The sequence below is a fragment of the Oxyura jamaicensis genome, chromosome 2 (genome assembly GCF_011077185.1).
Source record: "Oxyura jamaicensis isolate SHBP4307 breed ruddy duck chromosome 2, BPBGC_Ojam_1.0, whole genome shotgun sequence".
NCBI lineage: Eukaryota > Metazoa > Chordata > Aves > Anseriformes > Anatidae > Oxyura > Oxyura jamaicensis.
In genome coordinates this window covers 146,694,631-146,707,977 of record NC_048894.1, presented here as the reverse complement: position 1 = coordinate 146,707,977, position 13,347 = coordinate 146,694,631, and the positions used below count along the sequence as shown (strand labels likewise).

The following is a 13,347-nucleotide window of genomic DNA, read 5'->3' as shown; positions in this document are numbered from 1 at the left end:
GCTGTCCCACACCAAGGGCTGTGCGGCTGTACCAGTCTGCGTGGAGCTGTACCTGAGGACCAAGTCAGATCCCACCTCCTTGCTACAAACAGCTCCTTGCTCACACTTCTGGTGTCCTCTGCTTCTGTGGGCACTTGACAAAGGGGCTCCAAAGAGACTTGGTTTTTCTGTCCGTAGCTGGGTGAGTGTGGCTGCCTCGGTCAGAGGTGCCCACGGGAAGGTCCCTGAAACAGACAGGACAAGCATTAACTGGAGAGGGAAGGGAGCAAAGAGGAGAGGGGATTCAGTGGGTCCCTCCATCCTAACAGGAACACACCCAGCACTGTAATCGTTCTCTGGCTTTTACCTTTCCCTCTGCAATGACATCTTTTTACACGAGCTACAATAAAATTATTTATTAAACAAAAGCTACCATCAGACATAACCAGCCTGCTCCGTGTAACGTTAAGCAACCGTTAAAAGTGATTAGAGAGAAAAGGAACGTTTCTTCATGTTGATTTTTAACTTGTACATTCTGAATAACAAGTTCTCTGTTCTCTCTCAGCCTCGATCCTGAAATTAGACTAAACTTGGCAAATTATCGTATCTGAGCCTCACTGAAGGGAGCATGCCATGGATTTCAGCCACCAGGAACCAGGTCAGGATGGTAGCTCACTATTTTAATCAAGAGGCAAACTCATTTCTGGAAGGATGAAAACCTGATGTTCTACAACAGCTTAATGGCTCTGTTGAGCAACGCCCAGGTGCTGGACTTACATGGCAAGGGTTTGGTAGCAGGGGGAGCTGCAGGGTTGGCCTCTGTGAGCAGAGCCCAGCAGCTGCCCCATGGCAGATCAGAGCCAGCTCCAGCTGCTCCAAAGGGACCCACCACTGGCCATTATCTTACATTATCTTTTAAATTTTTGTATTTTTCTGCACATCCAGATAAAATGAGCCATTTGCATTTAACACCTTTACTGTGCTTCTCCTCACCGAGACCGAAGCACTTCACAAACGGTTGCTGTAGTCTCAGTCCTTCCATGGGGCAGCCCTACACGTTCCCTTCCCCCCAGCCGTATGTTCCTGCCGATGTCCTTACGCCACCAACAGCAGCTGCCTGACCTCCCGGCAAGCTGGCTCAAGGAGCTAAAGGGAAGAAAAAAAACTTTGCTTCTTTCGCTCAGTTTAGCTCCCTATGAAAACGTGGCAGCATTTCGCAACATGAGCTACCTTGTTCAGTAGTTTATTTTTTCCCTGAGCTTTTCTTACAGCATTTAAATGCTCTTTTCAATGCAGGCATAGTAGGTAGCAAAGCTGCATGTTTATGGTGGAATGTCAACCTCTGATTTGACGCATTAAAAAAAACAAGTTCACTCTTATGTAATAAAAATAAAAGACTTTATTCAGTTCAGGGTACCCTGGGTGTTCTATTTGCCCAAGTACTTATTCCATATAAAGAAACGTAAACCATTCATAAATACAATGTAAGAGCAGCAAAACAAATCAAACCAACTGAAAACTGCAGCAGAACTTTTGTTTACTTCATTGTCCTTTCAAGGAGTAGCTGTAATTGGTCTGTCTGCCAAACCGACGCACAAAGTCCGATAAGGGGAGCACTGAGCCCCAGCCCACTTTGGGATTCATACTGATGAAATCATCCAAGTTCATCTTGGAGTCTAAAAAAAGAGCAGAGAAGTGAAATGTCAGAGTTCCTGATTCAGCTTCTGTAGCACATACAGCTATCATGAAAATCCCCAAAAAAAAACATTTGGAAGCTTAACTCAGAGCAGTTCATAGCACGCTTGCTGAGCAGCAGTCCAACAACTCCACAGACCATACGGTGCCACCAGAACATCTATTTCCAGCACCTGCAATGTGGCATTTGTCCTGAACCCGCTCTCTGTCCATGGCAGTAATCCCATTACCTGATCAGCAAGTCTTTAGGAACAGTGCGCATGAGGAAGACTTTTTTCCCCTGCAACAGCAGCCTGGAAGAGTTGAGGAGCATCAGAGAACCGGGGTGCAGACAACTGAAACAGGGAGCTGCAGAGCACCAGGTGCCTCACAGTCCCTGCCCTCACACAAACCTGGCTGCTCGAGGCAGGGGAGCCGTTCCCCTGCAGCCAGCCGAGTCAGGGAGCTTCTGCAGCGACAACAATGAACCGGTCACAGCAGCAGCCAGAGCAGGGAGCTGCCTGCTGTCTTCCAGAAGCCTCTTGGCAAACACAGTTTGTTACTCCCCAGGCTACTTACGTTGGTGCTTTCTTTCCTTCCAGCCCCAAACTTTTGTCTTTGCTGCGCACTGGCCCAGCCCCACAAGGCTGGAACATGCAGGCAGGAAGAAACCTCTGACACAGCCCAGCCTGGTGTCTAGAGGGAGGCTCAGGCTGGGAAGGCACAAACCTCAGCTGGGGGCAAACACTTCTATTTTTCTTTTTGACTCCTGAACCACTTCAGGTCAGAGAGGGAAAGGTTAAGTGCCGTGCTTTCAAGAGAAAAGGAATCACAGCTGCCTTTTGCAAGGAGTTTGGCCTCTCCCTACAGGAGAGGCAGAAACCATTCTGCTCCAGTTGTGGATCCCAGACCGCTCAGCGGAACATGCTGGTCTGTGGTTTGGGGTTTAGGCACCTCATGTATCTTTTTTTCTGGAGCTGGGCTGGTGCAAGCTGCTGACTCAGAACCATACTGATCAGAAATTTTTGACTCCAGCTCTGACAACAACAACCCGTGGGTTTGTTGTTATGTTCTCACTGACGATCTGTGCAAATAATCTTTTTTAATAGACGTTAAAAGAAAACTGGAAGAGATTGAGTTTAAAAAACAGCGTGGGGGAGCCGATGGATTTACTGCTACAGCTTTTCTGCTCTATTTATTTAACATGGGTGATTCCTGTGCACATTTAAGGATTAAGAACCAAACCAGAGTGGGCTCTAACGAATGGATTAGAAATGGAATTTGCTTCAGCTGCAAAAAGCCTGTGTAATTAGGCTTACCATTACGGATAACATAAGCAAGGAAGGGAAGACAATGTTTGGGAATCCCATACCCAGCAGTCCCAGCCAACACCCAGCCCTCTTGTTTGCACCACATCTACACTGTGGCACAGCTTTGTGATTGTCTGAACCCCAGCTCTCACCACGTGCAAGGTCTGGCCCCTAACTCAACCCTTTCCTTGCCAGCCTGTTTGGGCATCGCACATCGAAAACTCTCCTGTCCAGTCAAGCACGGTCCTGCTTGACTGCTGCCACAAGTGCCAGCACAAGGCCAGTTTCTACTGGACTACATGGGGATTTAAAATAGCACAAGCCCAGCAACTTGCTGCTGTAACTCCAGAACAACCAGCAGAGGATAACAGTTCTAGCGTGCAGGTAGTCTGGTAAGCTTGTTTTCCAGTTCCTAGCTTGTCTTTTCCTCCCAGATGCTTTTATTTTATAATAATGTGATTACTCATGTAGTTTAAGATTTGAAAGATAAATAAGTCCCTGCTTTATGTACACTGAGCATAGCAGAAGAATAATTTAATTAAAATGTTCTGTGAATGGTGAAGAAGCCCAATGGGGATTGTTCCAGTAGAGTTACAAACACAGCTGCTGCTGTTAGCAACTTGGAAGCTGCTGTCACACTGTCTGTAGGAAGTGAAATATTCTCTGGCACTCAGAAGGGCTGTGGCAGGGCATAACACAGTGCATCAGAAGTTTAATGAGAGCAAAACCTGTTGTAACAAGCCAACGAGAACCATCCTGTGAAGAGCAGATGGTCTAAGGACCAGTCAGTAGGTGGCACTGAAGCAGTAGGACAGCTGCCTAACTACCCATATGAAAACACGAGAGCTCTCCCATTTCATTCAGTTCAGGAGATAAAAGTCCCCCTGTGTCATCCTTATTATTCATGTGTTACATCTGAAGGCTGTGCACGTTACATTAGACCTTACAGCTTTAGGCAACAGCTCAGAAAAAACAGAGAACATCACAAAAGCCTTTTTCTGAAGCAGATGAAAAGTGACAAACAAAAATCTGCTATTTATTTTTGAGATTTACAACACGCTCTCAGTCCTCCTCAGATGCTGCAGGTGTTACACTAGTCTGCATTTGGGCACGCACAGAGCTAAGGCTTCCTCTTTGCCCAAACTCACTTTGTTTACAGTCCATGAGACCTACCTGGTGCCTCCCGAGATTCTTGCATACATTTATTTCATTTTGATCAAGTCAGACACTGGATAAAATAAAAGGCTGTGCACCAGCGGATGGCATTATCAGCCATGCTACTTGTGGTGTCTGTCTGCCAGGAGTTAGGGAGCGATGCTTCAGCCAAGCCTCGGTTTGGCTCACAGACCCTGGATGAACTCTGCGCAAGGACAGCTGCCGAAGTCCTGCTGAGGTGAGCGATCGGAAACAACGTCTCCAAGGTTCCTCAGAGTGTTTAAATTCTTCCAGACTTCTTTTAAATACTTCAAATATTAAATACCTAAGGGTAGTTGTACACTTATCTCCATCCTACTTGATTCTTACTCAAAAGCTCATGAAGTGAGGACCTAACTTGACAGTTTTATTTTCAGGTGAGGATCAGGTTATAGCACACACGAGATACTTAAATCTGCATCAGTCTTTTTCCTTTTGCTAGGATCTTTCCACTAGCTTGTAGAGAAGGTACAGAAAGAAACTGCAGACATCTGCCTGCCCTGTCTAGCAGCTGCCTGTTACAGAAATACATCACACACGGCACCTCCAGTTTCTCAGCTGTCCTACCTGCATTCTTAAAAAAATAAAACCCTGTAATTTATGGCTTCTAGGGATTTTAATAATAATAAAAAGAACAAAAAGCCTTTACAAATCCATCCTGCCTGTGTGCTGCCAAACACCTGGGAAGAACTGAAAATCAAACCAAGGCTTTTCAGTGTTAAGAGCTGGTGCTACCAGTTGTATCAAAGCAGTAAGACCTGAGTAACTGTGAATTGCAGTGTGCAAGCTGGATTTTACACAGGCTTGCAGCAAGGAAGAGTGATCTTACTGGGACTCAAATTATGCAGAATCAAACCTCATTCATTTGTAGAAGGAAGACTTAAAAGAAAACCCAGGCTGGGTCAGCCACCTCTAGAATGGTGAATCCACACCTCAAATCCTATCTTGTTTGTTTTGCTTAAAAAAGCCAGCGGAGCTGGGTGCATCCTAGCACCCACAGCAGAGGAAGAGGCCAGAGCACTGCCAACACAAGGCTAACTCCTTTTGAGTTAGCATTAGAAAAAAAGCTTCATTGATTCCTGATAGGTTTGTTGGTTCAATTCCAAAAGGAATTTCCCAATCATTGAATGCTTCATAGTATACTTCAAAAAAAGCATCACTGGTCCCAGTGTCTCATCCCAGCACCACAGCGGGTATTTACACAACCCTATTCAGCCTACATTTGACTTAGATGCTACAGAATTTCCTTGCCCAAAGCGCTCTATTTGGGCTCAGCAGCTGCTCTGCCCTGGAAGAGACGATATTTCAACAAAATCTCCTGTCTTTAAGTTTATTCAAAGCTTTTAAACCCCATGGGATAAGAGAAACAGGGCATGCTGAGTGTAACTAACGTCCTTTAACACACAGCAGGACCAGAGTACTGATTATCTTTAAACACCACAAATTCATAGGCTCATTTCTTTTTAACAATACAATGCTCAAACATTGAAAAAAATGTGTGTATTTATTGTATTTTTTCAGTCTTCAATCATTTGTTTAGCATCAAAGACAGAGCAAACAGATGTAATGTAAATCCTTGTAGCTGATAAGCTTTTGTAATCATCTTCTCAAGAGCTGATGACTTTGACTTCTCTAAATGGCAGCAATATAATAGCAAGGAATAACGTAATGCTCTGACCATGATGTGCCTCACAAATAAATTGGCACTAAAACCATATACGTGGTCAACTCCACCAGCTGTTAAACTGCAGTCACCTCTAACACCAGAAGTAAGCAATTTAATCTTACACAAAGAAATTAACATGGGAAGTGGAATACTCTAAGTGGGGAGGAAATGGTTATCTGTAAAGGCATTTGGCATGGATGTCAACAGCAATGCCCCAGGCTTTTTTATGCTAACCAAAGGTCAGCCACCCGGCTTTCTGTTGAGTTTAAAGTAAGGTGCTTTATGCCTGATAAAACTGTGCATCCACTGAAGCACACGCCATTATGAGGTATCTCAAGTGAGTAAAGGAAAAACAAAACCAAAGCCTGAGAAACTTGCAGTGAGTGAAAGGCAGTCTGAACGAGATATCCTAGATATGACAGTCTCCTCCTGTTCTGACTCCAATCTGGAAGCTACCCGGTCAGCGATCTTCCACCTTGGGTGGGCACAGGGTAAGCAGTTACTGTCCTCTGCAACATCCAGGTGACTGCCCAGACGCGAGCACGTCACCACAGATGCACTCAGAGCCTTCCAGGTGTCTGGCGACAGGACAAGAAGCAAAGCACTCAAGTGGGAACACAGGAAATTCTGACTGCGTACCAGGAATTGTATTTAATTCCTGGGATCAAATATTGGAACACTGTACCCAGAGAGGTGGTGCAACCTCCGTCCCTGGAGTTGTTCCAGGCTATACCAGGCAGAGCGCTGAAGCCCCTCAGTCTAATGACACCTGCTTTGACCAGGATCAGGACCGGATGCCTTGGGGATGCTCCTTCCAGCCTGGCAAGGTACGGGCTAAGGAATGAAGTATAGGAGCAATCTCCGTAAGTCTCCGTATCTTTAGATACCTGCCAACATCCCAAAGACGATCTGGAGGTTGGCTGAGACAGGTGTACCTGTGCTCCTGCCCCCACTCATAATTCATTTACACCCATGTGAAACACCAAACTTTCTTAGAAGGCAATACAAAGATTACCAAGTAACTTGCCTGCAGCTTAGAACCACAATAAACTTGGCTCTAGACACAAACCCTGTTCCTTTGACCCCACCTTCTCTAACAGAAACATCCGGTAGTGTTGTATTATTAAAAAAGCAGCAAAACCAAACATGCACAGCAACAACAAACTCTACCAAAACAAAACCTAACCACACTTCTCTCCATCTGGGAAGAGAATGACAGAACAAGCACACGGCAAACATTACCCAGCTTGGCAGACACATGGTTAGAGTAAGCTGAAATACTGTGTGATAAAAATGGTCCAAGAAGCTGTGCAGACTAGAAGAGATGGCAGCTCTTCATTTCTCTGCTCGGACCACAGGCTATTACCTAAACCACTCCAGGCTTTGGGAAAAAAGTTTGCAGCTTGCTTTAGAAGCATCCTTCAGTCCGTTCACCTGGTAGAGAAACCTCAAACAACTCACGCAGGCATACTGACCACACCCAGCCGAGCCAGAGAACCTTGTCCTGTCAAAGTAATGTGCTCTGGCAAGATGGAACCTGCCCGCTAAAGTGGGGTAATCATAATCAGTGTGTTAAAAAATCCCTTTCTGACCCTAAGCAGGTTGCTTGGCCTCTGTTTCAGCTCCCCATTGCAATGGGGGAACAACATTTCATACCTCTTACTCTCCGCTCAGTGGATGAAGATCAGTAGTTCCTGTCTGGTAACAGCAATGGCAGCTGCCAGGAGGCGTGCCAGACTTCATATGTTTGGAAAAGGAAAGAACTGCAGAGCCCCATTTTCTCCTAACACACTAAGCTAGCTGGATACGCTTCCGTATGTGTCCAAAAGCACATTTATTTATTGCACCCAACTCTGACCAAATCGTTCAACTCTGTAAAAAGGAGAAAGGAGTTCTGCCAGCTCACCTGCTGTTTCAATGCAGGGGTACGGGGGAGGTGGTTTCTGCCATTTCCCATTTGCATCTTTCATGTGAGATCTGTCTGAAGCAAACGTCTTCAAGTACAAATCTGCTCGTATCATTCGGATTTTCCTAAATAACGCAAAATTGTATCAAGAGATACATGTACATAACGCTGCATTAGTCACTCTGGACAAGAGCCCTTTCTTCCCCCCAGGGAGCCTTAGTTAAATACTTCACTCGGAAACACTGAGCCAAGCAGCTGGCCCATTAAGAATAAACTACAGCAAGGAAGGGCTTTTGATCACAGATGACCAAAACAATGATTAATTGACAATTAAAGAATAGCAACTAAAGAGCTTTAGAAAAATAATGCAGTGCGTTTAGTTTCTTGGAGTGTAATAAAGACCTCTCTCACTGTATATCCGCAGAGAGAACTTCAGCTTGGACTTCATGAAATAACATTCATGGTCTTCATCTTTATTTGTCCTCACCTGTGAAATTCAGGGTGAAGGCTGTCATCCAGCCTAAAGGCCTCCATGCTGTACGTGTCAAAAGGACAGGGAAACGGCAGCACTGTGTCAAGATCATAAATGAAGTTCTGCTCCCCACTGGAAACATGAAGTAGGATAACGTGGTAGTCCTGGGAAGAATGGTAATTGTCATGAGTTGAACAGCTGTTAATCAGAAACTGGCAAAGGGAGTGGAAAAAAAGCCTCCCACAAGTTGAGGCTACAGCTCCTCTTCTTTAAATCCTGCTTTCTGCTGCTCAGGTATCACGCCTGTGATGTTCCAGCACCAGGAGGGAGGTTTCCTAACACCTGCCTCACCCCTCGTGCCTTTTGATAAGCCTTGGTACTCTCCCCATTACTTGTAGCCTTCTTTGATTGCAGCCTGGGCAGCTAACCTGAAGCGTACACTAGTGCTAATACCAGATCTTTGATTCCTTAAGATGCAAGAAACACGGGTATGGTGGGGGTTTGGAAAAACTCGCGTTACTATTTTCGGTATTATATTGCAGTTTTCCAAAATTAAATTGAAGCTGGTTGTTAACAGTTAACTCCTATTCCTTCTTAGACTGTCTTGATAACGCTCGGACCTCTTTTTAAACCAAGGCTTTTTTACAATATAAACACACTGAGATTTTTCCAGAAAATGATTCTGCAATTACAGAACTTCAGAAATTCACAGATATTCTTCTAAAAATAGAACTTCTGAAACAAATTGCCACAGAAAATGGAGTTTTTTCCCCTCATACAATATAACCATAACTAGACATCTTTAAAAGGAATTCTGTAGTGGCAACTACTGAACTACAGTCAATCAAACAACACACCAAAGACACTGGAACAGCTTACATTCATGCTGGCACCTGAAGACATTTATCACTCACATTTTTAATTCCCACATCAGACTTACATGGATATTTTCATCCATCAGCTTCTTACAAGACATCTGTTTAACATTCTACAAAGCTGGTGGGGCCCAACAAATCCAGAGAGTAATTTTCACAGAATTGTTGTGCACTCTTACCAATGCTAACTAAGCTCTGTCACCTGTCGGTTTTATGGGCCATCTCACTGCTATCTTCCTGTGAACAATAAAAGGAGGACTGGATTTAGGCTGCTGGAGAAGAATAATAAATATTAATACAGAACTACAGGACAGCTGAGGTTGGAAGGGACCTCTGGAGGTCACCTGGTCCAACCCACTGCAGGCTGCAGCTTTTGGACATCTCTGAAGAGGGGGACTCCACAAACACCCTGGACAACCTGTGCCAGAGTCCAGCTACCTGCACAGTGAGAGCGCTTCCTGATGCTCAGAGGGAACATAAACCAAAGCTCATTCCAGCAGAGGTGGCCAACACTGCCCACATCTGATGCCGCAGATAACAACTGCGGAAGCATGCACTTAAATACTGAGAAAATAAGAACAGAATGCCTTACCCAGACAACAGGTTCATCTCCATGCCCTGACTTCTGTTTCCAGAGTGGGATCTGAAAGTTAAGTAATTTGGCATAAACCACTTACGACTTACAGAGATTAGTTTTGGGTTGAGTAAGTTCTGTGCTGAACTCTCCATTTCATCAGCTCACAACAGCGCTGCTGACAGAAAACTTGCTCCAGTTTCTATCTTCAAGAAGCATGAAGCTGGACACTATTTTGACCGTAAAATGTAATCATCCCCCTAAACCAATGGATGGCAGGGAAGAATCACCCCACAGCCCATAGGGGCACCATGATTCTTTCTTCCCACAGTCCAAGCATGTCAGATGAGGACAATCATAGAATCATTCAGGTTGGGAAATATCTCTAAGATCATCTAGCCCAACCTTTAACCTTTAATTAAAATTAATGTTTGTTCTGCTCTGTTGTTTTAGGGTAATTTCTTTTAAGTTAAGAACCTTTTGTTCCCCTTAGGTTACCCTTGGGACATCTAGAGGAGAGAGCAAGGCCCTGTTGTGGTGTGGCAGTTCTAGCTGTTTCCTTTTACTATTTTTCAGGTTCTGCTGTTGCCTTGATGTCTAGTTTTGAGCAAACGCTGCGTGGGGCATGGAGGCCAGACACAAACGAAGTTCTTCCTGCTTCCAGGTGGCGTTGCCTGCACACCTCTGAGCCCATATCTCATCTACCCCAGCTTGTAGTTAAAAGGTCTGGGGCCAGCTCCCACCTCCCCTGGCTGTAGTTTACCAGCCCCAGCCCCACGGAGCGCACAACTCACCCACTCACCATCCTCCTCTCGTTGGATATGAACACCGCGTAGAACTCCTCCAAAGGATACTCCCCCCGACTCCTGAGGTAGTCGCACAGCTTCCACACGTTTTCCTCACTGCAAAACACAACCGTCGACGGTGCCATTTTCTTTTCAATCCCCCTCTGAGCTTCACCTCTAGCAACCCAAACAGGGCCGGGAGGGTTTCCCGGGGGGAGGGGAAGAGATTAGCTCCCTTTCCAGCTCCCCCCTCAGCGGGCGCCATTTTGTAGCGCCTCCCTTACCAGTAGCAGCCGGTGTATGCGCAGGCGGCTCGGGGCGGCACCGCCGGCCGGTACCGGTCCTCAGCCGGCCCCGCCATGCCCGGGGGAGGTTTCCGTGAGGGGACGAGGCTGCGGGGCTGGGCTCCTGAGGGAGCCGCAGAGCCGCCTCAGGGCGGGCGCGGAGCCCTTGAGGAGGCGGCGCCGGCCTGAGGGGGCGGCACGCGCAGCTTCCCGCCCGCCAAAAGTCTCAAATGGTGTGGCGGCTATTTCGCGTAACCTTCCGCCAGGAAAGTTTAAAAAAAAAAAAGTTCCAAAAGAAAAGAGCGGAAGAGGGCCGGCCTCCGGGAGGGCGCGGAGCGGGGCGGCGGCGGGAGAGCCGAGACGAGGAGAGAAGAAAAGAGAGGGAGAGGAGGAAGAAAGAGGAGAGGAGGGAGAGGGAGATGGAGGGATCCGTGTGAGGCGGAGGGATCCACAGAGGTGCACGGCACCCCCTCAGCGGGCACCGCCCCCGCGCGTCCCTCCGCCGGCGCCATGGTGGTGCTGAGGCGCGGTGCCGGGACTCGCCGGTCGCCCGCGGCCGCCATGGACGTGAGCTCCGAGTTCCTCTCGCTGCAGCCCGGCGGCAGGAGGACGAGCAGGGAGAGAGCAGCCCCGGCTGTGAGTTCCCGCGGGGTTCCCTCTGAGCGAGCCCGGGCGGGGAGCTTTGGGGGCCGCGGGCGCTGAGGGGGTTCTTCCCCCCCCCCCCCCCAGCCCCGCCGTCCTCAGGCGCCTGTCAGGCGGCCCCGTGGGCAGGTGCACGCGGGGGATGCTGCGGGGGCTCGGAGAGCAACGCTGAGGATCAGGGTTAATTAGTGCTTAAATAGAAACAGTTGTGGGGCGCAATATGGTTACAGCTTTCCTTAAGGTTTTAATGGTGTTAGGGAAAACCCTAATTTGCTCTTGGGCAATTTGTGTGACTGCAGAGGCTGTCTAGTGTTCCATCCACACCAGTCCCAGCTCCATCTTACGGCTCCCTTCCCTGCTCAGCATCACCTGGAGGAATTGGCTGCTGTAAGCGCAGCTCTCCGCAGGTACAGCTCTGCTCTTCCCAAGGCAGAGCAGAACCAGCTCACAGCTCTCGGGGCGAGCCCTGCCCCGAGTGATGCTTTCAGTGCCCCGGGTCTCCGTGCAGCTGAGCTCAGCATTCCTGGTTGTTTGGGTTCAGGCTGTGGTTTTGTTTTGCTTTTTCTCTTCCTCCTCCTCTTTTCAAGACTACTGAACTAAGAAGGAAGAAGTCCTTGGGGTGTCTTCTCTTTGCAAGCAGGCACTGGAAGCTGTGTAAAGATCTCGGCTTTGCTTTTGCAGTGTACATGAGAAGTGGTTGTCAAAGCCTGCAAGGATTTGAGCTGCCTGTGGCACGTGAGGGAAGGCTATACAAAGCCAGGCAGAGAAAAAAAAACAGCTGGCCCACTTCCATTGTGGGAGCAGGAATGAGGAAGTTAAATGTAAAATTTTCACTGAAGTGAAAGCAGAATCCTTATTATGAGATGGGTTGTAAGGTTTTTGGTTGGTTGGTTGGTTTGTTTGTGTTTTTCCCCTCTTTGCAGAACTTTCCCATGCTTTGAGGTGTAGAGTCATTCTTGTTCCGTTTGTAGGAACCGCCAGGCTTTGCTGAAGCACTCAAATTGTAGACAGGTAGAAGTACCCTAGATGACAGAGATGATGATCCTGCTGCTAGCTGCATGTTCAAGTCCTAATGTCTCTTCCCTAACTTTCTGGTGTGCAAAGACTTGGCGGTAGCAGCTTTTGCAGTTTCCCCGATAACAGCAAGCCGTTTACCTCCAGTTATTTGGCATATTTCATCCATCTAGATTAAGGAGCACACAGCAGAAAGTCTAAGGTAAACTGGAATCTGAAGGCTTTATCTTCTCCCAGGTTGCCAGTCCCAAGGAGTCCCGTGGCAGACCGTAAGCGGCTGCTGTCCCTCTGGAGGCTGTGCACCTGCAGCTTTACAACCCTGGTGTAATTCCTCAGGCCGAACGAAGTCGTTTTGTTGTGACCTGTACTTGACACCTGTGTGCTCCAGAGTTCCCTTTTTGTTTGGGCAAAGTAGAAAGTGGCCCTTTTCTGTGCTGAGCCTTCCTGAGTCATCTGTGTAGGGACTCGGCACCAGAGCTCCCAGCCTCGTAGCCTAAACACATTTATCTGTTTGGCTGGCACTTGAACATCTGCTTGCTTCCTTAGAGACACCCAACAGCTAACTTTTTAGAAGCAGTTGTTGATCGCTTCCCATAGTAGGAGGAAAGTAACTTCCAAACTACTTCACAAAATTCCTTCCTCCAGTTTCCTTGTGGTTCTGGTTTAGCCACTTGCTTCCATTGAATTTCACTTGAGTGCGTTTTTTCAGCCTTGGACAGTTGATATGAGCCCGTTGTGCCCTGCTGGCAGCTTGCTGCAGTTAGTGTAGTGCTCAGTGTCTGCTGTCTCACCAACGTGGGATGCCTTCATAGGAGTGGAGGATGGTCAGAGTTAGCAAAGTCCATTGCTCCTGGCTTTGCCCTCATTTGAGACAAGGTGAAGATAAAAGGAGAGCCAGTAAAGAGTAACACAAGTACACGGCACCGTGCTTGTTGCAGAGAAGTCAACAAACAAATGTGTAACTATATGTAC

The 13,347-nt window shown here is 47.3% G+C and overlaps 2 protein-coding genes across 3 annotated transcripts in view; one reads left to right on the top strand and one right to left on the bottom strand.

Moving 5' to 3' along the window:
- Positions 1–1,360: 1,360 nt before the first annotated feature.
- On the bottom strand, positions 1,361–10,954 carry NTAQ1 (N-terminal glutamine amidase 1). Of its 2 annotated transcripts, XM_035317402.1 has the most exons (6): positions 10,720–10,950; positions 10,453–10,552; positions 9,669–9,719; positions 8,217–8,365; positions 7,730–7,854; positions 1,361–1,655 (listed from the first exon to the last, which is right to left on the bottom strand). In XM_035317402.1, the coding sequence occupies exons 1-6, from the start codon at positions 10,794–10,796 to the stop codon at positions 1,522–1,524; spliced, it is 636 nt and encodes a 211-aa protein (XP_035173293.1). In that variant the 5' UTR covers positions 10,797–10,950; the 3' UTR covers positions 1,361–1,521. The 2 variants fall into 2 exon arrangements, with proteins under 2 accessions (XP_035173293.1, XP_035173294.1); XM_035317403.1 differs by lacking the exon at positions 9,669–9,719 and having other exon boundaries at positions 10,720–10,954.
- Positions 10,955–11,109: 155 nt separating this feature from the next.
- Positions 11,110–13,347, top strand: part of ATAD2 (ATPase family AAA domain containing 2) — a 29,870-nt gene continuing 27,632 nt past the window's right edge. Inside the window, exon 1 of the mRNA XM_035317395.1 lies at positions 11,110–11,355. Coding sequence (XP_035173286.1) covers positions 11,230–11,355 — 126 coding nt within the window. The 5' untranslated portion in view covers positions 11,110–11,229. The remainder of the gene's footprint in view (positions 11,356–13,347) is intronic.